Genomic DNA, 26,705 nt, shown 5'->3' with positions numbered 1-26,705 from the left:
TTTGAAGACTCCAATCACAGCAGAGAGCTAGGAGAGACATCTTAAATCATTTTTTCTGCATCTTATCCTGTCTAAGAATCTGCTCTGTTTATATAAGATAATTAAACCTTTTCATTTCCTTTTTGTGAAATATTATCCTCGTCCACTTTTATTTCATTTTGACCGCATCTCCTTTGGTCTGAGGAATACGTGCGGGATTTAGTTTTTTTGCCGTTTAATATCACTCGTCCCTCCTTTGAAATTCACACTCCCTCCCCTCTGTGAACTTTTGGGCAAGTTTAACATACCGATTTGTCAACTCTCCAACTTGATGGGAGCCTATTACACATGATAAAAAGACCTTCGAGCGGGTTTTAGACGATTGGGTGACTTCCAGCTTTTTAAATTACACTCCCTGGAGACAAATGTAACTTACCTCCTCTCTTTCTGTTTTTTCCCCTCTTCTTCAGAATTGACCACTACCAGCAGAGACTCCAGGCTCTGTTCTTTAAGAAGAAGTTTGCAGAGCGTCTTGCTGAAACCAAGCCTAAGGTGGAAGGTAAGGACGCAACACCTCTGTGGCCTATAAAAGGATTGCGTTGCAAATAAGCTGTATTTTTCTTATTCTTCAATAAATAACACAAAAAGACTGCCATGAATTTTGTTGCAGTCACACTCTACATCTGCATCTGCAGTACCATGCCTACTTTCAGTTGTCAATTGACACAACACAAAGTCCTGTGTTAAGCATTTATCCTGTAAATGGTTGAAATATTAACTACCATAAGCCTCCTTTGTTCAGAACTATCCTAAAACAGTGCACTCATTATGTGGTTTAAACACTGATGCATACAAATGAGGCAGCACATTCAATTAAACCCTGTACAACATGTATTTAGTGTGTACTACTTTGATATGACTGTATACAGTTACACGCTGGAGGCACAACAAGTGTTTCAGACACTAAAAATGTCATCAGCTCTGAACACTTTGACCAATGTCTTTCACAATAAGCTGTGAAATCCCCTCTATGTGTTCATTGTGCAAGTGTGTGAGAGGGTGTCTAGTTTTTCCCTGCAAGCAGGCTTCCAGGTTACCAGGGAGGCTGTTTTGGAAAGCTGGCCCGTGTTGAGAGGGAAGAACCTCTCTCGTAAACACTGCAGCTCAGTTCAAAGACTGAAGGAAAAAGCCTTTCAATTAGATGTGTGTGTGTGCAGTGTGCACGTGTGAGTGCAGCATGGGTGTGTCATGACTGAGCTGTCATAATGTATGTTTGAGCCAGACCTACTTGAAAGACAGTTCTCTGCCTAAATGTCTTCTGGGCTTTGATGAGAACATCGTATTATTTGTGCCAGCGCTGTTTTATTTTCAGCAAGTGCTGACTGACAGTTTTGCCCCTGTCTGTGTGCTGCAGCAGTTTTGTCAGACGGTACAGTGTTTAATTAGTCTCAAAACACACGCACGTAAAAACCAGGCGCGTGCACATGATACAAGAGCACAGAACAGTATCTGCAAATGGAAAAGCATCCTCATGAGGGAGTGTTTTTGCTCTGTGTACACAAATCCAGTCCCACGACCGTCCCTACGCACCACCAACTGCTCAGCACTGGCTCACTCATTAAGCTGACTTTTGAGACTTTGGAGGAGTGGATGGAATAGACAGTGGCTAATGTCTCCTCTCCTTAGATTGGTCACTTTGAATACAGACCACAACCTTTAATTGGCTATTCAGTTTGATCACTTTCACACTTGAACACAGTATATGCCTGACAGAACAACCATTTTAGCTCTAAGCTGGACAGAGGAAGTCAAACCAATCAAAGTTTTAATAAGTTCTGATTCCAGTACTGCACAAACAAGTATTAAATACATGCAGTCAGACATTAGGCCTGTCACAATAATTACATTATTGACTTATTGTACAATGACATAATTATCAACATCATCATGTCTATATATGGATTTATCATGTGATACATGGACATGACCTGGATCATTTGTTTTGCCTCAGTATTTCCACACTTCACATTAGCAGCTAAGAGGCTATTCATGTCACAAAGTGAGTAGTGTCCTCCATTCCTCACTGTGTACGTCCTGAACGGAGACTGCAGAAGAATTAAAGGTAAATAACTCTATCCCCAACCATAATGACAGTCTGTGTTTTACAGAAGTAAACAATATTCAGTATTAAGAGAGCAGGAATAGAAATATAGTTCATGTGGATTCCTGCACATACTGGTGTATGAGAATGAGGAAAATATTCAAAAAGAGGAATAAGAAGAATGGTCATATAGTATAGAGGGGATAGATGAATGAGATAGAGTAAATAAGGGGTGATAATACAAAAGCATGTAAAGAAAAGTAGAAGAAATGAGAGGAAGTCGTAGAAGTAGAAGGGAGGAAGACATGATATCGAGGATGAGGTGCTACTGATTGACGTGAACATTACAGACTGCAGGAAACAGTACAGCATGTATTTTTATACTATCCTAGACATCATCAAGAGAGACTTAAAAGGAGCCACACTACATGTTAGAGAGATTTTGCAGAGGAGTTCAGGTGATGTAGAGTTCAGAGCTATTTCAGATTTTTAGAAAACCTCAGGAATTCATAGAAGAATTTAATGGAATAGTACAGTAATCGTTCTGATTCACACTAATCCAGAAGGTGGCGGTAATGCACCTAAAAGCTGTTTACGATCCAGCCATTAAATAACATCATAAAAGACATCAGCCACTGTCTGTCTCATCCCTTTAAATCCTCAAAAGTCTTCTTGATGAGAAAGCGAGTAGTTGAGTTGCCTGTAGGGACGAGGTCAAGCTCGCAATTCATCACAACTCCTTCTATGTGCTTGTATCACGAGCACGCGCCTGTTTTTTTACGTGTGCTGGTTTCAAGACTAATTAATTGCTGAACGTAGTCGATCCATTATAGTCCGACATCAAATAAAAAGTATCTTCTGACATGAATTACTGGCCGGCAGAAATGGAAAAGAGAGTACGAGCGGAGGCATAATCCTGTGAGTTCGAGTATTGATTCAAGCCTGCAGAATCTTTGTTGTTGGATCCAAATGTTCCCAAACCGCAAAGGCTCATCGTTGCCCATAATAAAGTTCTCATCCCCTTTTATTATTCATGTTACTTACTTGTCATATACTGTAGATGAGACTACATTGCCTTAGACCACCCAGCATGTTCAAGAGCAGCATTTCAGGAGACAGTGCAGTGTGCTGCCAGGCTTTTTTTACATCCAGCAGAACACTGTCAGCACAGCCAGAAGAATGGTTCCCATGATGTATCGCAGCAGAAAGAACTGTAACAATAACAATATGGATTTTCTTAATGATTTTCACATTCACACTGAGGTTTCCTTTGTGGAGAGAGAGAGAGAGAGAGAGAGCGAGAGAGAGAGAGAGGGAGAGGGAGAGGGAGAGAGGGAAGCACCTGCACTCTGCCAGAGAGGTCCGATCTCAAGGGGAAAGAAACGGACGGCATGGGGTTGTGTTTGGAATATTCCCTTCCCCCTGCTGTTTTATGGATGGGTGGAAGAACTTGATGGGTTTCCCCACTGAGTTGCCCAGTTGTTGTGGGAAGTATTGATCAATCATTATGATGAATGTTTAAAATGAAGTTAAGGATGAGAACCTTTAGGCCATGTAGAGTTGAGGTTTTAGTTCGCATGTGTTGTCCGTGGGGGCTGAGTAGAGAAACAGAATGGAAAAGGCCAGATCATTATGTAATATAAAAAGGTTAAGTGATACACTACACAAACTGCACACACACTGTATCAATCACCTACGATATGATCTCTCCAGCTGTTTCCCTCTCTCTCTCTCTCTCTCTCTCTCTCACTCACTCTCTCTCTCTCTCTCTCTCTCCCTCGCTTTTCTTCTCCATGTTCTTTTCTCTCCAGCCATCCTGAACGCATCCAGGGAGGTGGTTCGGAGCAATAGGCTGACTCAGATACTGGAGGTGGTGCTGGCCTTCGGCAACTTCATGAACAAGGGCCAGAGGGGCAACGCCTACGGCTTCAAAGTCTCCAGCCTCAACAAGATCGCAGACACCAAGTCCAGCATAGACAGGTGGGCCAGCGGGGACAGGAAGTGGAGGTCAAATTAACCCTTAGCACATGATTGATGAAGTCTGTATTGGAAATCAAAGCTTCTCACAGTCAGATACACCGAAATAAACACATTTTACAGACATACTGGTGGAATCAGCACTGTGCTAGTTCATCAGAGGTCAGTTGTAGATTACTCTCCAAACATCTGTTCAGAAATCATATAAAAAAAGGATCCAGAACTTCATGTTGACGCATAATAATCAACTTTTTTGGTCAGTATCAAAAGTAATCCAGCTGATTGTTGTCCCTGCTTCCATGGTTACAGTGCTAGTCACTTATAGTAACAGCATGATTTTCCTAGACATGACTTATTTTCTCCATGGGACAGTATTAAACTTCACTTTATCACCCAAAGCATAATTGGAACTGTAGTGCCAAAACGGAAATTATAATCATCCCAAACGGAAATAAGAAAAAAAAAACACTGACATTCCCCTCTGTTCATTCATATACACATTTTAACCCTTAAATGCTGTTCATATTCTGACTCATAATTAGTCTGTACACCCATTCACATTCACAAATTCCCCATTAGTCATTAATAAATTGATTAAATGAATCCTTAATGAAGCTGTCTGAGAGCAAACAGTGCTTATATATGGAAAAAAAGACATTCACATCACTATATTATGGTCCAGGAGAACATTTTATAGAATATGAAAAGTAAAAAGGGTCAAATTTGAACATTTGTATATACAAAAATGTGTATTGGCTACATAAACATGAAAATATGATGCTTTTTTTTCTATATTTGGGGTCATGTTACGATCAGTCCACCTAAAAGAAATGTGTATAGGGTGTTTTTTTACAGCTTTAAAATGTAAAAATGGGCCAATGAGACCATGAACAGTACATAGGGGTTAATAGAATATTAACAATTAATTAAACAATGGCATTTCTTAGTAAGTTATCCGCTGATATCAGCTAAAATACAATGACTGTATCATAAGCCTGCACATAAAGGGAGTTAAAATTGAGAGGAAACAGCCCAGGGTTCAAAGGGTTAAAATGTGGTCCTTTTGTTGGGTAACATTTTCTAGAGATTTTAAAGTAATTACATACTTGTGATTTTAAAGTAATTACATACTTGTGATTCAACAGGAGCATCACCATGTTGCACTACCTGATCATGATCTTTGAGAAGAACTACCCTGACACACTGAACATCCAGCGAGACCTCAACAGTGTACCAGAGGCCGCAAAAGTCAAGTGAGTGCATTCTTACAACATGTAACCCAGCCTGTAGGGACCCTCGCAGCGAAAAGACACTTTCACCATATCTGCTATAAGAGATTTCAAGTATTGCAGAGTCAACAGCGGTTGAGTAAAAATGAAACGCTTTACTAATATCTGGGTTTTTTTCTTTCTTTTCTTTTCTTTCACCAGTTTGTCAGAGTTGGAAAAAGAGGTGCACAGTATCAAAAGTGGACTGAAGGCTCTCGAGGCGGTGAGTTTGTGTCACGTTCCCTCCCATTGGTTCTTCTCCTGTCTGTAATTATGTGTTTGAGCGCTGCAGAAAGGGACAGCAGGGTGAAGTGTTTAAATGCTGGTAATGTTCCACGCTCACATGGAACGCCAAATGTCACATTTGCAACCACACACAGAAACAAGAGCTTACTGTATGTGCATGCACTCACACACACATACACACACAAGTTGCCCTAGGTCACTTTTAGGGACATTACACTTACATTCATTTCCTGGAAACTTATCCTAACCCTAACCATAACCACTACTTACCTAACCCTAACCTTAACAGAACCCTAACCATAACCACTGACCCAAAAATCAGCTTTTTACCAAATGGAGACACAGTTTTTGTCTCCAATTGGACAAACCATTCCCAATTAACTGGTCTTAAGTCTGAAATTTGTCCTTGAAAGTAGCTTATGACAGACCACACACACACCCACGCATGCACACATACACACTGAGGTATGTACAAATACTGCATTTCACAGAAAGTTAATATGAAACATCCATCAGCCTCACAAGTTGATCAATTTTTTAGCTTGACGGTCGCCTCTTGTGTGTTTCTCCACAGGAGCTGCACTACCAGCAGAGCAGGACGAGGGAACGCGGGGATAAGTTTGTGGCTGTGATCGGTGACTTCATCACCGTGGCCGGCTTCAGCTTCTCCGAACTGGAGGACCAGCTGAGCGAAGCCAAGGACAAGGTAGTTAACAGCTCAACCGCTCAGTTATAGAGAGAATAATGTATGTCAATGTGAATGAGATCACGCTCTAAGTTCATATAACCGTGTGGGTGGCTTGAATGAATCCTTTGCTAGTTGTCCTCACTGCCAAGCCCTCATGTCAGACAGATGAGGATGAGGAGGAGGAGGGGAGAATCTGTGGGTCTGCGCATCTCTTATAGTCCAGTGTGATGACTTCAGCAGCGTCGGGGAAACCCAGCACTGAAAGATTACCCTAGATCCCCCCCCCCACCACCACCACCTCCCTTGTCTCGTCTTCTCGTTATGTTTGTCTCTTTGAGTTAGTGTTTTAAAAATCCAACTCTCTCCTTCTTTGTCCAACTGGGACGAATGGCCTTTTGAACCCTGCTGGCTCGTGTATTGATGTATGGTAGGAAGCATGCGAGCTGAAGATATCAGTGGGACTGCGGGAATCCCAAAGGCTTAAAAAAGGAGACAGTGTTGAAAAGATTTATTCGAACATATTATTTAATTTGCAGGCCTCCGGTGAACCGTTGCACATTCAGCATTCTGACGACGACACATTAGACGCCTTTAAATCTTGCAGGCTGCGTTCAGTGCTTACATTTAAACGATATTGCGTTGTGCTTTACTACTAGGCTCGTGTTTTTCTCAACATAATTGACATAATGATGCTAAACACCACCAATTGCTTAAATTCTCCAAATGATCAACAGATTGTGAGGGAGATGGAGTGGAAGAGAAGGAGGAAAGGCCCTTGGGTTTTCGCGTTAGAGTCTCCCTTCTACTTAATTATTTGTGTAAGGAAGAGGTCGGTAAAAAAAACCAGAGGGAACATGGGCCAGTAGGGATGTCAAGGGAAAAGAACGGGAGGAGCGGAGCACCGGTAAAAAACGGGAAAACAAAAGAACCTGTGTTCACCGACCCAGACTCCTAATACACACTTTTCCCAACATGACTGTGTGTCCGTCTGTGTGTGTATGTATGTGTGTGTGTGTGTGTGTGTGTGTGGTAAGTGGGTAGTCTGACGCATTAACTCGAAGCTTGTCAAAGCTCCTTGACGCGCCGTTAGGTTTCCAGTGGAACACAAATATGGAAGTGTGGGTGTGCGGTCGCTGCTTCGGACTTAAGAAGGTAGAAGAGGATGACTAAACCTAGCAGGCCATCCACTGAGGGTCATAAAAGCTCCATAGCAACAAATGTGTGTGTGTGTGTGTGTGTGTCTGTAAGAGAGAGAGATACATGCACACATACACACCCTCACCAGACACTACAACATACATTACAAAGGATTACAGCTGTCCGGGGTCATGTGGGTTATTGGGACAGAGGTTTCTAGAGGAGAGAAGGGATTTTTCTCTTATCCAGAGAGATTGGTCGGATTTATACTTACCAACGAGTCCCCACACACACCCACACAGCCAACATGTTCACAGACAATACAAGATTCAGTCTATATCCAAGAAATAACCTTTTTTTAAACACAAATTTAAAAAAGCGGAGCAGGGAGTGTTTCTAGATACTCCATCGCCACATGTGCTATTGAAGGGGAAACATTGAAGATAAAATGAATTATGAACACTAGTGCTAAATGTGGCATTAAAAAAATGCAGGTCCAGGTAGTAATTTGGATAATAAAACACTGTTAGTAGATGGGTTGGAACGTTAAAAACAGCACCTAGGTGTATCGTCAAGTCACTCTCTCATTGTTCATACAACCGAACCCACTGTCTTAGCACATTTTAGCCCATTTACTTGAAATGATGTATACTTCACATTAATGCCAACCATAAGTCAACCCAAAGCATGCTTGAAGTACTGTTTGCCCTTAAGTGATTTCTCTAATGTGTTTTCCCACCTAAATGACAGCCATTAGTTTCAGTTGTTTTCTCATGTCATGTCTGTGTTTATAATGTGTCCAAGTTATATTGTCATGCAGTTGTCATTTGAGATTAAAATGTGGATTGACGCAGCAGTCATTTAATTTTGGTAAAAAATCGAAACAGACATATTCATGAATCCTTCGGGTAGATGCTAAACATCTTTCTTTGCCGTGTTAACCTGCTAACATTTGTAGGTCTGTCACAATAATTATCAACTTATCATACAATAATGTAATTATTAACATCATCATGTCTATATATGAACTTATCATATGATACATGGATATGATCGTTATCATTTTTTTGACCTCAGTATTGTCACACTTCACATTAGCAGAGATATTTCAACCTGGAGTAAAGCGGACCAATCAATACTGGCTCCCCTGGATAACAATTAAAAACATGTTGGCTTGTGGAAACGTAAAACACATGTGAGTTGCAGTAAATTGGCTAAAACATGCACAAAAAAAATACTGTGTTCCATTTTAAAGTCAATAGTTACATTTTCATAGGATGTCTAACCATGTGACCAACAGCGGGGCCAGTTTCTCCATGTTGTGTGCAGTTAACAGGATCAATGCTAACGTAACAAAGTAATGCAGCTTAAAAAAAGAAATACATTTTGATCCTTTTAAACTGGAGCATCTGACATAAGCTCTTTAGAAACAACACTGCATTTTTTCCTGCACATACACACAATGTTTAGTTCTCACTTCTAGCTCGGCACCGATGTCCAACACTTAATTTCCCACTTGCCCACTTTCATTGAACCTCACACCTCAAGCTACTAATCCTTTATGCTTTAGCTATTGCACCATTACTCACCTTGTTTCTTCCTGCTCTTAATAAGTTGGCACAGCGTGACGCAGCTGGCAGGATGGTTAGGTTGACTAGCGGGGGAGACTATTGTAAGACATGCTTGGCTCATGTCCTCTGGTGTTCACTGTGCTAGTGTCCATGGAGGGATCAGACCACAGAATGTCAGATTAATCCAAGTTTAGTGCTGGATAAAAAAAAATAATGCGAGTTCTTACATGCAGAGTACCTTTGAATAATTGACAGGATTTAAGCAGTCAAGCTCGACCAACTCCAGGATGTATTAATCAGAGGCAAACTGAAGCAGCTTTTAAATATTTGAGGAGGTTAACAGGTTTAAATGTTAAGTGCTGGACAATGTCTTCATTCAAGATCTATGATAAACAAATGAGAAAACTAGACCTAAAACAATAGGGATGCATTCAATACTCTATCAACAGTAAAACAAGAAAATAATAATTAGCCACTGTGGGTGTGTGCTTGTCTTTGTGAGAGCAGCTAAATCTCTGTGACTTCATATTCTCGATTTCAGTGTTAGTGCATGTATGTGTCTGTGTGTGTGTGTGTGTGTGTGTGTGTGTGTGTGAACGTGTCTGTGTGTGTTTACTCATTTAGCGCAGACCCGAGGGGACGAGAGGAAACAGAATTGACCAGACACATAATCACAGGAGGGAGAGCGATGATGGTGGTGGTTGCTATGGTGACCGGGCCATAATGACAGGATGGTTTTGCATCCTCAGAAAAGAGCAAGCCCCAACTCCTTCATATCACAACAATAAGAACACAAGAGACTCTGCTAGCTTCCTATGAACTGGAACAGTTGTCTGTCATTTTACACGCTCATAAGAAACTAATAGAGTCGAGTAGTTAAGTATAGTACAGTACAGATGGCTGCTTTTTAACCTGCTGACCTAACTTGAACTTGATTGATTTGGGGCACCACAGAGGCGTCATTTGCACAAATTGGAGAAGCAGCCAGCATTGTTAGAGAAGAAAAACAGTACAACATATTTTTACTTGCATTTATTATTTACTTTAGAATCTAAATACTTAAAGAAATATAAAAGTTTTTACTCAAGTACTTCTAAAAGACTCAGTTCATACTCTTTTATATTTCTACTCTACCAAATTTCATTTTCATTTTACATAATCTGAGGCATGTATATAGAATAAACCACACAAGAGGATATAAAGTAGTTAGAAATAACTCCACCTTTACCAGCTGCAGCCTTAAAATGTTCCTTACATGCAATTTCATCAATAAGAAAACACTCTGAAGGGAACCATTCTGTACAGTATAATGGCTTTACTTCATATACTTTAAAGCTGCTGTAAACCATGTTTTTCTATAAGGAATGGATCAAATGACTGCATGTAATATGAAAGGTTTCTCTTGTTGTGATGAACCATCACCTGATTCTGCTGGTCTCTTCCATCATACAGCTGTTAAAGTCTATTTCAGATCATTGTTTGGGTTTTCCCCATTTTATTCTCATCAACTTTGTTTTCTTCAGTGAAAAATCTCATGCGGAGCTCTAAAAGAGGATCGTTTACCAGCTTAAAGAGTCAGATATTTCCCTCAAGGATTGGAGAAGGAGAGTGAATATTGGACTTTTATTCCTCACATTAGCAGAAACATAACTCCAAATGAATGCTAATGTTGCTGTCTAACTACTAGATGTGTGAATACAAGTGTTTGCCAACACATTTGTCTTAGCTGGTTCTGCTGCCCCCAAGTGGTCGAAAAGCAATTAATCCAGATTTAAATACAATTTGCTGATAATACTTTTGTACATTTACTTAAATACAATTTTGAAAGCATTGTTATTGAGTATTTTTACATTACAATACTGTGATTATGTGTCTGGTCAATTACAATATTTTTACATTACAATACTATTATTTCCCCCTAGAAAGCCTCTAAAAGTTTCTTACACCACTGCTTTAATTTCTGTCAATTTTGATAGTGGGCACTACAGTAAGACAAGACTGAAAAGCTGCTGCCTCTGTTGGAAATATTAGGTGAACTTGTGTTATGTGAACGTGAAATGTTTACTGAAACATAAAAAAGGAAAACTGGTCCATATTCTGTTTTTGCCAGAAGAACTACTACTGGATTCTACAGTACATAGCTAAAATCTTTTCCTCCACCTATCACATTGTTGTGTTTAAAGTACATTAGTGAGGCCTCACTGTGTGCTCTGTTGTATACTCTACCGCAGGATGAAGCTGTGTGTGCAGGAATGTAGAGTAGGTTTGGCTTCAGGCTTCGTCCTGGCACAGAGCACTGGACAGCTTGGACTGAACAGGGCAGACATACGGTGGTCAAATCATGCAGTCATTCTCCCACCCTGTGTGTGTTAATGTGTGTGCGTGTGTGTTTGTGTGTGTGTTCCTGCAGTTTCTGAGAACATCAAGCAGTGTGTACCAGCAGATGAATTAGAACAAAGACATGCATAAGCTGGCTCACGTGTACACCTAAACTTAAAGAGATATCTGGTTCAGAGCAGAGAGTACAGTGGATATTAGTGTTTTAGTGAAATAGTTCATTGTGTGTTTATCAGCTGCTGTATACCAGCCAGCTTTTCACTCACCTAATGTAAAAGGTATATACATGGTTGTCTCTGTGCAGTTTACCAAATCTCTGAAGCACTTTGGGGAAGAAGAGGGCCGAATGCAGCCCGACGAGTTCTTTGGGATCTTCGACACATTCTTGCAGTCGTTCGGCGAAGCAAGGCAAGACCTGGAGAACATGCAGCGACGCAAGGACGAGGAGGAGAGGAGGGCACGGATGGAGGCCATGGTGAGAAACAAACCTGAGAAATACAAACTGTATTTTAGGACCTGACCGATACTGGATTTTGGGGGCGGATGCTGATATTAGGGAGCAAAAAAATTCTGATATTGATATATTGACCGATCATGTTCTATGTACAGAATATATACATGAACACACATTTTTTGCAATGATCCCTCAAATTTATTATCTATTGTATAAAATGACAGTAAAAACTGCTGGGAGTTCAACAATTATAATTATACATAAAATACTGCCCATGTAACTTAAATATATATATATACATATATTATATATATATATATATAGGCACATATCGTACAACTTATTCGCTGATACGGATCTGTGATAGGCCAATATTGGCCAATAACAGCTGACCAATATATCGGTCCGGCTCTACAGTATTTAGCATGTAGTCCAAGAAAGAAATGTTTTTCATCAGTCGCCAATAGTCATTTCTCAATTGCTGTTCTCATACTTTCTAGTTAAAAATAAAAAATTGAGATGTATGACGCATGTGTTAACCCCTTCTCCGTCTTTGTCCTCTGACCTCTTCTCTCCCTTTCCAGCTCAAGGAGCAGAGGGAGCGGGAACGGCGAGCCAAGAAGAGCGGGGCCTCAGACGAGGTCGGCGGTGAGTTCGACGACCTGGTGTCGGCGTTGCGTTCTGGCGAGGTCTTCGACAAGGACCTGAACAAGTTCAAGCGCAACCGCAAGCGCTCCGTCAACCAGCTGGTGGAGGGCGGCGGCCGCGAACGAGCTGTCACCAAGGTCAACTACTAGTTCGGGAAAAGGAAGGAGAAATTAAAAAAAAAAAACACATACACACTAGACACCTAAATTCTGCCGTGGTGTAGATCTCTTAACACCTTTAGTCCAGGTTCTGGAACAGTGACCATTGACATTGGAGAGGATGTAAATAACGGCCGGACTGGACATGTTGAGACATGTAATGGCAGCCACGTCGTTCTGAAGGATGCCACACACTCCTCTGATTGGTCTTGTAAAGCTACTCCCAAACCGTATGTCCCGGACGTTGTACGATCTCCTGAGCTGGACACAAGGCAGTTGGGATGGACGGATGGACAGACAGACCACTGTGACACATTATCCCATGTCTTTGACCATATCCTTTAAACACTGTGCTCTAGTTTCTCGCTTTCTATCACTCCCTGTTTCACACTGCTCTTTTTTTTGTCCACACAACCCCTTTGCTGTTCCTCAGTAAGTTCTCTGGTACTGGAGCAGCCCTGTCTCTTGCTATCTGGCTCTGAAACACAGGGGTATTGGGATCAACCAGTCACACTGTACATAAACGTGAGGCCAAGAGAAAGGGTTGGAAAAAGGACTCTGAAGCTCTTCCAGGGCTGGTTTAAAAAACAGGGAAAAAAAAGAAGTTGGGATGGAGGAAATAAGCCATACCTCCACTGTCAAGGTCGCTTCAAGTGTCCAACAGATGTAAAAGAGATCTTTCAGCAACGGAATGGATGGATGTTCATGAACTTCCTTTACTGCAAAGTAGGGCGTAGAGTGTGAACGACAGAGGAAGGATACAGCCGGAGGTTACTCGACAGGGCGTTATCGTTCATCCCAGTGGCCTCCTCGAGCACACAGCATTCCCAGGGAGGATGCACGTACATCTCCAGCTGCGATTTCAGAGGATACATCTCTTCTCAAGGAAAACAGCTTGATCCACCTGAAAAAATGAGGACTGTGCCACAAGGTGTCACGAATCACTTCCGCTCTTCAATGGTTTCATTGTTCTGGCATTAACCAGTGCCAAAGCAAAGAGGAAGCAAATGTAAATGTATTAATACAAAAACATACTGCAATTAGGCGTTTATATTTATATTTAGATGCAGACAAGCTAATTGCAAAGATGTTGAGGGTGGATTTTTTTGTATGTTTTCATGGCATTTTGGGTTTTGTACTCGCAATGCATTATTCATAGGTGTTGCAAGTTCACATTGCTGTTGAAGTGAATTTATATACATTTTGCGCTTTATGTAAAAAAAAAGATATTTGCTTGTCCGTTTCACACCTGTATGTCTTCATTTGCACTGTAGCTTTTCTGACTAACTTTACACTCGCAGGTTTTTAAGTCCACGACCAAGTCCTGTTTGTACTTAACAATAAGTGATGACAAAGATAATGAAGGAATGCCATTTAGAAATTAGGAAACTTGCCTGTCTGAAACTCCAAGGCAGAATCTGCCGTTTGTTTACAGCACTCAACTGCTGCTCAACTGTCAGTCTGCATGGTTCACATGTGAATGTGGACTGTATGTTTGTATCTGTGCGAGTGTGTGTGTGTTGTGCTCCATGGACCGGAAAATGTAATGTAGGTCGCATTGACGCTACTGTAGTAGAAAAGTAAAGGCCTTTCATTGGGCCATTAATGAGCCTCATCCATAGTATCTGTCCCCCTGGTGCTAAAACATTCACTCTGTGGACAGAGCCATCAGTCCACTCCAACATTTTATACTCTCACAAGTCAAACGAGTGCTTGATTTTGCTGTTACCAAGGTAACTGTACAATATTTCTGCACGTTTGTATTTCAGTTTGCATTGTAATATCAGACCACACCATGTGATGAGTCTGTTACTGCAATGTCAGGGTACAACAGAGCACTTAGAGGGTGTACATTATTAAATAGTGGCTTTAAATGGTTGCACATTGGCAGGACACTAACAGGCTTCAGAGAGCATCTCAGAAAACAATCCTTACTTCCAGCTTTCCTTCCAGCTTCTCGTAAATGTATGTTTACAATTGTCCAGGCTCCATTCTTATAAGCGACCTGTTACAACTCATAGGACAAACAAGAGTCAGCAGCCTGTACTACTGCCAACTCAGCTCATTTTCCTTTTCGAGTTTTGGACGTATTCAAAGTAGTATTTTTTTAATATATGCATTTCTAAAATCTTAGCAGTAGATATGACAAGGGCTGCAATGTATGTGGTCGACTCAGTGCTACATTTAGATCTTCTTGGAGATGGACATACTGTAACTTGCTACAGGAAGTGTACCCACAGTTGAGGGAAGCTGATGGGTGAGTTCTAGGGCATAAAATCAAAGGAAGGATCAATTTGAAACCAGCAACATGCACCGCATATTAACATACAACAATATGTAGGCAAATGGAGGGCAGCACACTCATTAAGTTCATTAAAATAGGAGGAAAGGACATATGTTGAGGTTTACAGGGGTTTACGATTAATATAACGGGGTCACAACAATGTAAATTAGCGAAGCTGTTACAGTGCTACAGCTCCTCCTCAGTGGACAGAGAAAGCTGATGGTCACAAACAGTAGGTGAATTCCATCTTTTGTTATGCAGCATTTATAGAGATTAGTCCAGGGAGTGAAATCATATTTGTATTAAATATATTGCTCTTAAATGATCCATTTTATCATTCCATCCACATACTGAATAATATAGGGCTGTGTGTAAGAGGATTTGACTTCTCTTTTTTCAGGGGGAATTGGGGGAGAAGAGTCATCATATGTTTAAAATCCTCTGTTAGCCCATGTAGGCATGTGTTCTAATAATCCGGAGACAGAAGAGGAAAGGGGCGTTTAAGGCTGAGACACTAGCCGAACAACTCTTGGATCTGTTTTTTTAAGGGATAAGAGCATAGTAACAGATACAGTGAATACTAATTTTCCCACTGAACAAGCACTTATTTATACAGTATAGTTGTGTAACAAACCATGAGAATCAGGCTGGGTCTGTTATATTGGATCCACAAACTTATTTTGTTATAGAACATCAGTTATAATCTGATAGACTGATCATCTACTACTGTATGTAATTAAGATCTGTAGCAGTGACTATCCTAGTTTGCCCTTGAGTCCTCCAGTTATTCTGTTCTAAACACATGTTCATTTCCACCTTTAAGTGCCTGTGACCCTGTTTTCACATAAGTACCATTCCTGTTATTGTGTTTTATGTGCGTTTTGCTTTCAAAAACAATGTATTTGCTATAAATGCAGCTGACAGTTGTGATTGGACATATTGGCGCCATCTTGTGTTTTATCTGATATCACAAGCATTTATAGTTCAAATTGTCAACGTGATGTGGCATTTGACTTCAGCTCTTGGCACAAGAATTCTTCTGTGTAGCTGGCCTGTCATCAGAGAGGTTTGATTTAATTACCTGTGCACATAAAATCCCGCTCCCTTTCCCCCCCCATAGCTTTAATTTATCCATAATCAGTTATTCGACAGAGACATCTCATCCTACCAGGGGCATAGTCCTTCAATTTTTCCTCAAACTAAAGCAGAGAGAAGGCTGGTCTGAAAAGGACATGATCTTTCAGCTCCCATGTCCTACACTTTAGAGATTAACCTGTAAACCAAATCCATTGAAACTTTAATACACTTTGACAAATCGGGAAAGTCCCTTAGGGGGAAAATGACATATGATTGCATATTCTTAACCAGCGTCTCATGTATATTTGAGCTGTCCTATTTTCTAACCTCTCTCTTTTGTCTTTCCAGTTAATCAGAGTTAGTATATCAGACTTTGGCAGACCCTTTAAACTCTTAATCCAGAGCTTTAACCCGTATTGTAGTGCAGACTATTTACTGAGTATGGGGTATTGCAACATTGTCAGTATTATTACATGTTTGTGTTGTTACATGTTTGGATGTTTATTTGGCCATTGACTGGCTGATTTTTGGAGTGTAAAGATGGAAATCAGAGGAATGAAATTAATAGCTTGTTCAATGCACTTTTTATTATGGGACATTTCCATTCATGGCACCATTTTTTCAGGGCTTAGATCCCTTTGAAATTGAGAAGGGTGCAAGAGAGAGTGGTGTAAAAAAAAAAAAAAAATGGTGTGAACGGGAAAGAGAGGAAAAGGGTAAGTGAGGTTGGGGACTCCGGCTGGGCCGCTGGAAACACATAACAGTTAGTCTGTAAGATGACATGAGTGGACAGGACACAGACACAAAGAGGTGACGCTACTGTACGAACAGTAACAGGAGTGTATTGAGTTTAAAGGCCTCACCTGTCTGTCGCTTTGGTGTGTTTAAAAAAAAAAGACAAAAAAAAGGGGTGGGAGTGGGGGGTTCTAGTACCACCACATTTGTCAAATCATGCACTTGGCGTTGACCTGCATGCCTAAAGAAGGGTGCACAAAGTGTGATGTGTTGACTTTGACCTTTGATAGAAAATTGCTTGCAATATGGAACACACCTGTTACACGACAATTTGTACTGCCTGAGAAAAGTTGCACCCAGTTTTAGAGGTTGTATAATTGTGAGGAGTCAGTATTTTTATGGTTGGAAAATAAAAAGTATCCTCCACCGAAAGATGTACAGTTGGAAAAAAAAGCATTTTGTACACCATTCTTGATGTTTGAGATAAGAATTAAAAAAAGATTAAAACATTGAGGAATGTTCCATTTTCCTGTAAATTGTACCTCTATTTATTTGCCTTATTTAGTTTGCTATATTTTGTATGTACACACAGCATTACAACAAAATGTTATATTAAAAATATGAATAATTAAACTGTGGTCCGTGTATGATGAGTAGTTTTGAGACTTGTATAAGAATGAGAATCTTTCTTTTTTTTTCATTTCTATAATTTTATTTTTGTTTTGTATTTTTCTCACCCTGTGTCTTTTGTAGGGTTACAATAAACTTTTGTCCCTTACAGCTGATTGTTTATTCTTTTCTTCACGGTCACTGGTTGACATGAGAGAGTTTGGCTCACAAATTTAATGTTGGTGTTCACTGAAGAAAGTGAAAGTGTATTACCTTATTCTAGTTATTATTTTATTACTTATTCTTATCCTGTATCACAATGCATTGTATGATGCAGTAATATATACTTTTTTTAAAATAAAAAATGTGTATCATAAATAACACCAACAACAGTAGTAACAGCTTTATTAGTGACATTGGTAAAATGACAATGAATAATAATGATAACATCACAATCTTTATTAACGTATTGTAGTTTCTCACTGTGGCCACTGGGAGGCAGTAAAAACTCATCACAACTGGAACCATTGATAGAGAGAATTCGGTGCCATGTTGTCACCATAAAGCTATGGTGCTGAGTTCATTAAAACGAGGCGAACATAATATGTCTAAATAAAGCGTTTGTTTTCTCCAGTGACATGAATGTCATCATCATTTGCTCACAACATGGAAAGGATCCCTACAGAGGTACCTCAATGTGTGTTCATAGTTGCTCAATGAAAATAAGTGTGTGTGTGTGTGTGTGTGTGTGTGTGTGTGTGTGTGTGTGTGTGTGTGTGTAAGTGAGTGTGTGTAAATGCATGTGTGTATGTGTGTATGTGCAGATACAAATGGAGCATTGCCATTCTGTATTTATAGCATTCTCTCTCAGAGGATGATGTTTTGTTTGACTCTGGACGCAGAGTCTGAGGACAGTGAGCTTGGTGAGACTTGTGTGACAAGCTCTGATGAAGAGTTTTTGGAAGTCGAGTGAGTATATACACACTGTATTAAATATGTACAGTTACTGGGTCCTTTTAAAAGGTTTCATTGAAACTCATAGCCTCTTCCGAACCCGGTCTGGCTACCGGTATAGGTCAGTTAAGCAAATCATTACCGGACCATTAACCATTGACCCGACACACTGTTTCAGGTGTAATATGTTTTATTATGATTGATTTTTTTTAAAATGTGCATTCAAATAAACCAGTCTTTAATAGAAAAGTGCATGTGTGTGTGAGTGGATCCATGTGTGAAAGTGGATGTGTGTATGTGCGTGTGTGTGACGTCATCTGCTGAAAAAACAACTACAATTTCGCTGCAGCCATAAACTGACCAGCATGGCATTTTCATTTTAATATGTGTCTAAATAACTCTACATTTGATCTTCACCTGTTGCTTTCAATTAATGTCAATGAGAATCACGTGACAGCCCCTGAACCAATCATAACACAGAACTGTTGAAACCGAGTTGTCCAAACTCTCTCTATCAACGGCTCTAATCACAACATCAAACCCACAGATGCCTGTTTATTATACATAAATACAGACAGACAGACAGATAGATAGATAGATAGATAGATAGATAGATAGATAGATAGATAGATAGATAGATAGATAGATCAGGCACAGTTATCATACTTAACTTTATTTGAAGACCCAAAGAAATTAGTTGGCAAACATCATATTTTCTGTTTTACATTCAATTTAGCAAGATTACCAAACTATGTTTTGAATCCAGCACTTAAAGTCAGCTTTATTTAGCCCAAACTCACAAAATTGCTTCTACTATCTGTAATGTTTGTGTTGATTGAAGGCATGTTGTAGTTCTAAACTGTAGCCACTGGGAGGCAGTGAAAACTCACCACAATATCAAACCCACAGATGCCAACATATCACAAAGTTTGTTATAGATACAGATTCAGCCTGCTGAACATGATTATTAATATCAGTATTGATGCATAATTTAATTGTCTTCTTCAGATTAGTATAACTAACTACAAACAAGTCTTTCATTGTACACAGTTTTATATCTGGAACATAATATAAAATCCTCATATTGAAATACTAAAGAGAACAATAGAGAGAGAAGTTTCAATGCACTAAGCTACAACACGTTTGTTATCATTTTTGAGCTGCTGTACTTAGAGTAAATGACATCTGCATGGAGGCCATTTGATAGAAAAATGTACTTAAATGTGCAGCTCGGATACAAGATTTAGAATTTTGTCATTGTTATCATAAAAAGTATCATGAAAATGTACTTACAAAAAATAGCTCCTTTGTACAGTTTTAAATGTGACATTAAATGCCATATTTTCATTCATCATCACACTGAGGTGTTCAGACCCAAGGCCTTCTTGAACACTCTGTGTGCATCATTAGCAAGCATGTCGAGGAAAGCACTCAGAATTCTGTAGGTCGAAGTAAAAGAGAGGCCCATTGCTAGAGGGATTCCCAATACTGGAATGAATCTGCACCCTTCCTCTGCTGCGATTAATGCAGCTGTGCTGCCTAAACTCTGTAACACCTTTATGATGAGATCAGTGGTTATTGTTGTTGCAGCCAGTGGTGAAATGATGACATTGATCAGATCCTCATATGGCACACCTGTAGTTTGAGCAAGTCTCTTCAGTGATGGGATATCAAGACCAAATGCAAATACATATTTTGTAACAACACCAACTATGATGGCTATATCAGCAACTAAAGAAACCCCAGGAACTGGTACAGCTCCTACTCCTGCAGATAGTAAAGCATAGTATTTTATTTGTGACTGTAAAGCCTCTTTCTTCTTGTTAATGATCTCCATGCTGACACCGGGCACAGCAAACAGCAGAGCATTCCTCTTGTGTTCAGGAAGTTCTCTCTCTAAGGTCTCCTCTAGCAGACGGAAATCATACAGGTGGAGATCAAAGCTGGACACCAGGAAGACCTGTGAAGTCTCAAAATCTTGTTTTTGAAGACCTGTATCACAAAAGGAATAAATGCTATATCAGAATTTTGACCATTCCATCAAATCTGATAATTAATCTCAGTCTGATTATAAATGATTACATAACACACACAAACCTCTTACCTTTAATGCAGTTTTCCCTGATTTGTGCCAGAGTTGTTTCCTCATTGAACTCTCTCTGACTTCTTTTCTCACTGCGTACATCGTTGTCAATCTTTGAGCGAACAAAGTAGAATTTTTTCCCCATCTTCTGAATCTCCTGAGCGAGCTTCACATCATTTTCTCTGAAGCGAGTTTCAGAGATAATGATGAAGAAGTCAAACTTCTCAAATTCAACTAGCTTCAGGTATTTGTCAGCAGGAAAACGGGTGGTGCCAATACCAGGAAGATCCCATAATGTAACATTAGGATAGTTTGGATGGGGGTAAGGTGTAACCTCTGAGGTGGTTTCTACAACACCAGTAGGGGCAGCTCCCTCATCACTGTTTGTTATACCTCTAAAGGCATTAACAAATGTGGATTTACCAGAACCAGACTCTCCTGTGATCCCAATATTTAATGGAACATTATTTTGCTTATTCACGAATTGTTGAGTCTTTTCAGCTGCTGAATCAAGACGATTGTTTTGCAGGTCTTCTTTAATTTCTTCAATTTCTGGACATGAATTAAAGAGATAATCCATATTTATCCTTAAAAAAGAGAGAAAAATTATGTGAAAATCACTGCAGTGCTATTTTTGAATAAGTAAAAGTAGCTTATCTTCCAAAAAAGATGTCAAATGTGACCTGAATTAATGTTTGGCACTAGATAATACACACAACTGCTCTGCTTCCAGCCATTCTTAGTCAAATGAGTTAGGGTTAGGATTAGGTGGTATTTACAAGGACACAAAGCACTAAGTAGGTAACTACAGTACACACTGATAATATAAACTAACACTTGTGGCTTTTACTTTTTCTGTGTGCAGGGTATGGATCCTGGGGGTCCACAAATTTTAATGAAACCCTTGAAAAATACCCTATTGTGTAATCGGGTCAGACACATGTGGACCGCCGGTCTAAAGTGAAACACTTACTGTAAGCTATTTTTAAAAAGTAATTTTGCTAAATATATATTTTTAGCAACACATTTGGAACAATTTGCCTGCAATAAGAGTTGAAAAAAGCCTTATTTAAATCATGTAGTTTATTCGTGCATGCGTCCTCCCAGAACTCTCTGTTTACATTTTAAAAATCCCATCTACTGCTGTCATTGCAACGAATCCTGAGTATGGAGGACCACCAGGGTTACGGAAAGATGAATAAAGCATTTCAATAATTAATAACTAATGACATACAATTAAAAAGAGGAATTATAAAAAGGGATATAAGGGAATATAAGGGAATAAAACATCATTGCTTTTCCTATTCACCATTGCATTATATGTTAAAAACTGTGGCAATACAAGTTAGCCATGAGCTGAGATGCAAGAAGCTATCTGATTGATAGTTATTGTTGACAAACTGGAAACTTGGAATCTACATAGTTGTTTTCAAGTATGAAAAAATACAAAATCTTAATAAAGTGTCTTTTAAAATTGCGACTGTTTTCAGTCTAGCTCGTTTATGTTCATACATAAACATTCCTCCACACCCACGTCATATATCTGAATGTCAGATGATAGCCAATCAGATAGCTTCTTACATCTAAGCCTATGGCTAATTTGTATCGGCAAAGTTTTTACCATATAAGGCAACGGAGCAGCAACATGGAGAGAGTTGATGACTCAGCAAATCCATTAGTGAAAGGATAAGGAAAAGCAACAATGAAATGAAAATACAAATAGAAAACATAATTCCCCCATTAAATGCCTTAATAAAAGTTGTATTCTTCAGTTTGTAAATTCAGTGAATTATTTCTGTTTTTAAAACTGCATTTTGAAATTGATTTTGAAATTCAATTATTTATTTGGGAAATCATTAATGTATCTTATAAATTATGTTTTTGTATGATTCCTGTTTTTAATTGTACAATTAATTAATGAAATGCTTTATTCCTCTTTCCATGTCCCTTGAGATCCTCCATACCTGACCTGTTGTAGACACAGCAGGTATGGGTAGATGCAGGTTTACAGAATGGGACCCGTGCAGGACGCTGACACTTAGTAAATGCATTGACTACAAGTGTTAATGGTATCAAAGATAGAGCTTGTAATAACTGTAAACTGTAATAAATTGTTTAATTGCATCTTGTTGTTGGAGGTCCTAGCTAGTGAAACTTGAATGATAGCAGCTACTCACTCAGGTTTCTTCCTGATGCAAAACAGATGAGACTGGAGCAGAAACAACACTGACTGGATTTATGGAGACCAGTAGATGAGAACTTCTACAGATGTTTAACTCATTAAATCTCAATTCAGTCCTTCAGGCAGATGAGCCTAAACATACTGCTGTGATGAAAGAGTCTAAACTATAGAATGTTCTTCTTGTTTCCTCATGTGCAGACTACAGTGATCGTTGTAAGGAAGCTGACTTTAAAGAGAAATAGGAAGGAAGGAGGAGCCTGGTTTGCTTTTGTCTGTTAGACTTTTGATTTGACAGAAATAATTGCTATACTGTATATGGTAAGTGGGTGCGTCTATGGTGTGTATACAGTATATATATATATATATATGTGTGTGTGTGTGTGGTAAATGAAATCAGAGGTGTGGTATACTGATAATTCAGAAAATGTTGATTTCCATTTTCTTTCTAGTCTTTCTATTCTTGCAGTATGTGAGATAAAATGTGTTTCACCTTGTCTCTTTAAACTTAGTCAATTAATTGAATTACAACTGACATGCAAGTACAGACAAAGCTAACAAGGTCTATGTAAAGTTGTGGTAGGAAGATGCATTTGAAAGATTTATCACTATTGACAGCTTGTAATGTAACTATTTCTTTAGCACTGACTGCACTTTCATTCATTGCTATGAAGATTTGCTGTGGTTACTTCTTTTTCTTGTTCCTGGCAGAAAAAATATGAAATTCTTGAACCCCCTTTCTGATTGGCTTGAAGAGTATTTTAGCAAGTGCCCATACCTCATTCTCTCCATATAGATCAATGCATTGCAGTCCTGTGGCCAAAAATGTGTATCCAGATGTTTGAGCATGTGCACAAAGTCTGATTCTGCCACTTCTTTTATGAGACTGTCAATCACAGTTTGTTTGAGTTCAGTTGTTTTCTTTTTGACATCACTGTAGTTATTGAGTGACGAGTGAGTTCACGATATAGTGTTGCTATATACATCCATACATGAGTCATTTTACACATGGTCCATGATAAAGAAGATGCAGAAAAAATAGAAATGCATGGCAAAAACAGATTATTGTCAATATTTTACAGGTTGAGCCAGATCCAACACATCTACAACATACAGCATTTAGTCTACTGGTCTAAAGAGCACAGAGATGCTCTCTGAGTCTGCTTTGTTGTACACAGTAAGTGAGCATGTAAAGCTGGGGCTGTCATGCAAAGTTCACAAGTTCATTGCTAGCCATCTTCTACCTTGTCTTGACCACAACTTCCTGTATCTCTGAACCCACACGGTGTCTTTTTCATGGTACCGAGAAACTGAGTTAGACACAATATATTTTCCCCGTGTGCACAACCACAGGCTGAGAAGTGAAAGGTCAGGCAGTTTAAAATGAGCACACTCTTATCATACTTCTGAATATCATTCTAGAATGCCTCTGTAACATTTGCAATGAATTTCAAATGTACTTTCTGGTTGTATTTATTACTTCAAAAGTGTGCAATTATGTTCACAAAAGTATATTGAAGTTCTATCACAATGTTAGCATCATAAAGGCATGAACATTAAGTATGATGTTATAATACTATAATGTGGAGTAGAAGTGTATCTGAAGTGTATGGTATACCACCTATCATCCTGGGAGTCGAGGAAAAAAGTGTCTTCCAATGTTCTCTTCTTTTGTGATTTCCTTCCTTCAGTGTTAAAAATAACATTTTACATTTAAGCCATTTTAAAATGTGTTACTATTTTTTAATTTTACAGCATGTCCATTTTAGTGGACCAGAGGACTAACAGCTCCTGGTTCATTATTTTAAGGGATAAGAGTGAATACTGTCCTATTCCCCAGTTTCCCCACTGATCAAACACTTATTTATACAGTATCAGTTGATTTTATCGGATCCAAACATCACAAATAAAACCTACAATAGTAGTAACATCTTTATTACTGACATTGGTAAAATGACAATGAATACAAATTATAAACATCATAATATCTGTATTTTTTCTGTAGATTGAGGTTGTGTTGTAGTTCATCACTGGGAGGCAGTGAAAACTCATCACAACATCAAATTCACAGACACCACAAGAGTTTATTATACATACAGACACAATGAATAGTCTGCTCAACATGATTATTAGTATCAGTATTGATACAAATTCATATTATTCATTTTACAACAACAACAACAAAATAATTCAAAGAGCAAAGCAAATAATTCAAAGTTCTTTTGCCTTGTACACAGTTTTGAATCTGGAAAATAAGATCCCTATATTGAAGAAAGAGAAATGTTTCTTCAATACATTGCAACAAGTTGATTGTCAATAATGTTTGTACCAATTAGAGTATATGAGAAGTGCATGGAGGCCATTTGTTAGAATGAAAATGTGCTCAATTGTGCAGCCTAGATACAAAACTTAGATTTTTGTTTACAGCATTTATCATAAAAAGTAACATGCAAATTTACTTTGGAAAAATAATTCAAAAGTTATTTTTTACAATGTCCACTACACTGTTAATGTATATTAACAGTGTAGTATTAGTATATATATTTTCATTCACCATATGATATCACACTGAGGTGTTCAGACCCAGGGCCTTCTTAAACACTCTCTGTGCATCGTCAGCGAGCGTGTTGAGGAAAGTGCTCAGAATTCTGTATGTGGAGGTAAAAGAGAAGGCCATTACTGCAGGGATTCCAAATATTGGAATCAATCTGGACACTTCCTCTGCTTCTATTAATGCAGCTGTGCTGCCTAAACTCTGTAACACCTTTATGATGAGATCAGTGGTTGTTGTTGTTGCAGCCAGTGGTGACAAGATAACATTGATCAGATCCTTATATGGCACTCTTGTGATTTGAGCAAGTCTGTTCAGTGATGGGACATCAAGACCAAATGCAAATACATATTGTGTAACAACACCAACTATCATGTTGATGTCAACAACTAAAGAAATCCCAGGATCTGGTACACCTACTACACCTGCAGATAGTAAGGCATAGTATTTTATTTTGGCCTGTAAAGCCTCTTTCTTCTTGTTGATGATCTCCAGGCTGACATTGGGCACAGCCAACAGCAGAGCATTCCTCTTGTGTTCAGAAAGTTCTCTCTCTAAGGTCTCCTGTAGCAGATGGAAATCATACAGGTGGAGATCAAAGTTGGACACCAGGAAGACCTGTGGAGCCTCAATATCTAGTTTTTGAAGACCTGCATCACAAAAGAAATAAACTTTATCATCAATCTGGTAATTAATCTCACTCTGATTATAAATCATTACACAACACACACAAACCTCTTACCTTTAGTGCAGTTGTCCCTGATTATTGCCAGAGTTGTTTCCTCCTTGAACTCCTTCTGACTTCTTTCCTCATCACGTAAATTATTATCGATCTTTGAGCGAACAAAGTAGAATTTTTTCCCCATCTTCTGAATCTCCTGAGCGAGCTTCACATCATTTTCTCTGAAGCGAGTGTCAGAGATGATGATGAAGAAGTCAAACTTATCAAATCCAACATGCTCCAGATACTTATCAGCAGGAAAACTGGTGGTGCCAATACCAGGGAGATCCCATAATGTGACATTAGGATAGTTTGGATGGGGGTAAGGTGTAACCTCTTTGGTAGTCTCTACAACACCAGTAGGGGCTGATCTCTCATCCCTGTTGTCTATGCCTCTGAGAGCATTCACAAAGGTTGATTTACCAGAACCAGACTCTCCTGTGATGGCAATGTTCATTGGAGTAGTACTACATTTGTCCAAATACTTCTGGATCTTTTCAGCAACTAGAAGCAGATCATTGTTTTGTAGTGCTTCTTTAATTTCTTCTGTTAAGTCACAATCAACCTGGGTATCCATCTAGATCACTGAAAACTGGAGTAAAAGAAAAAAGTTTAAAAAATTACTTTTGTTTTTAGGGTAAAGTTGGAATTGCCAATGTTGTAACATTATACACTTGACATGATAATAAACAAACATAATTTTTGTATTTAACTTAATACAGTACACTGTATGACATCTATATGATCTACCAGTTACCAGAGGTAAGAACATAATGAGAAAAGAAATTCTAACTGAATTTGTGGGTAATTCACTGTGGACTTGTTCAACACGTACACACTTGAAGGAAGGCAACTGAAAACTGAGGAAGCGCTATCTTACTCTCAGCAATTTGCAGTGAGCAAACACCAGAGTCTTGTAAAGCCAAATAAACAAAAGGAGCTAAAAAT

At 39.0% G+C, this 26,705-nt stretch overlaps 3 protein-coding genes across 3 annotated transcripts in view; 1 reads left to right on the top strand and 2 right to left on the bottom strand.

The window, feature by feature from the left end:
* daam2 (dishevelled associated activator of morphogenesis 2) overlaps positions 1–13,879 on the top strand; it is a 62,319-nt gene extending 48,440 nt beyond the window's left edge. Inside the window, exons 18-24 of the mRNA XM_053335634.1 lie at positions 450–538; positions 3,892–4,060; positions 5,203–5,310; positions 5,488–5,548; positions 6,146–6,277; positions 11,609–11,779; positions 12,343–13,879. Of these exons, the coding sequence (XP_053191609.1) occupies positions 450–538; positions 3,892–4,060; positions 5,203–5,310; positions 5,488–5,548; positions 6,146–6,277; positions 11,609–11,779; positions 12,343–12,555 (943 nt within the window). The 3' untranslated portion in view covers positions 12,556–13,879. The remainder of the gene's footprint in view (positions 1–449; positions 539–3,891; positions 4,061–5,202; positions 5,311–5,487; positions 5,549–6,145; positions 6,278–11,608; positions 11,780–12,342) is intronic.
* Positions 13,880–19,577: 5,698 nt separating this feature from the next.
* On the bottom strand, positions 19,578–20,886 carry LOC128374984 (interferon-inducible GTPase 5-like). The gene is made up of 2 exons (XM_053335202.1): positions 20,328–20,886; positions 19,578–20,215 (listed from the first exon to the last, which is right to left on the bottom strand). Exons 1-2 carry the CDS (start codon positions 20,884–20,886, stop codon positions 19,578–19,580), a joined length of 1,197 nt encoding a protein of 398 aa, XP_053191177.1.
* Positions 20,887–25,048: 4,162 nt separating this feature from the next.
* LOC128374983 (interferon-inducible GTPase 5-like) lies at positions 25,049–26,334 on the bottom strand. Its single transcript, XM_053335201.1, has 2 exons — positions 25,779–26,334; positions 25,049–25,686 (listed from the first exon to the last, which is right to left on the bottom strand). The coding sequence occupies exons 1-2, from the start codon at positions 26,332–26,334 to the stop codon at positions 25,049–25,051; spliced, it is 1,194 nt and encodes a 397-aa protein (XP_053191176.1).
* Between the last annotated feature and the right edge of the window lie 371 nt (positions 26,335–26,705).

The sequence above is a fragment of the Scomber japonicus genome, chromosome 16 (assembly GCF_027409825.1).
Source record: "Scomber japonicus isolate fScoJap1 chromosome 16, fScoJap1.pri, whole genome shotgun sequence".
Taxonomy (NCBI): Eukaryota; Metazoa; Chordata; class Actinopteri; order Scombriformes; family Scombridae; genus Scomber; species Scomber japonicus.
Note: the sequence above shows the minus strand (reverse complement) of the source record. Positions and strands in the feature narration are given on the sequence as shown.

Bases quoted from the DNA above. Each gene is read 5' to 3' on its own strand.
- LOC128374984 (XM_053335202.1), bottom strand. From the start codon at position 20,886: ATGGATTATCTCTTTAATTCATGTCCAGAAATTGAAGAAATTAAAGAA. The intron at 20,216-20,327 runs GTAAGAGGTTTG...TTTGTGATACAG, and splicing joins CAGGGAAAACTGCATTAAAG to GTCTTCAAAAACAAGATTTT.
- LOC128374983 (XM_053335201.1), bottom strand. From the start codon at position 26,334: ATGGATACCCAGGTTGATTGTGACTTAACAGAAGAAATTAAAGAAGCA. The intron at 25,687-25,778 runs GTAAGAGGTTTG...TTTGTGATGCAG, and splicing joins CAGGGACAACTGCACTAAAG to GTCTTCAAAAACTAGATATT.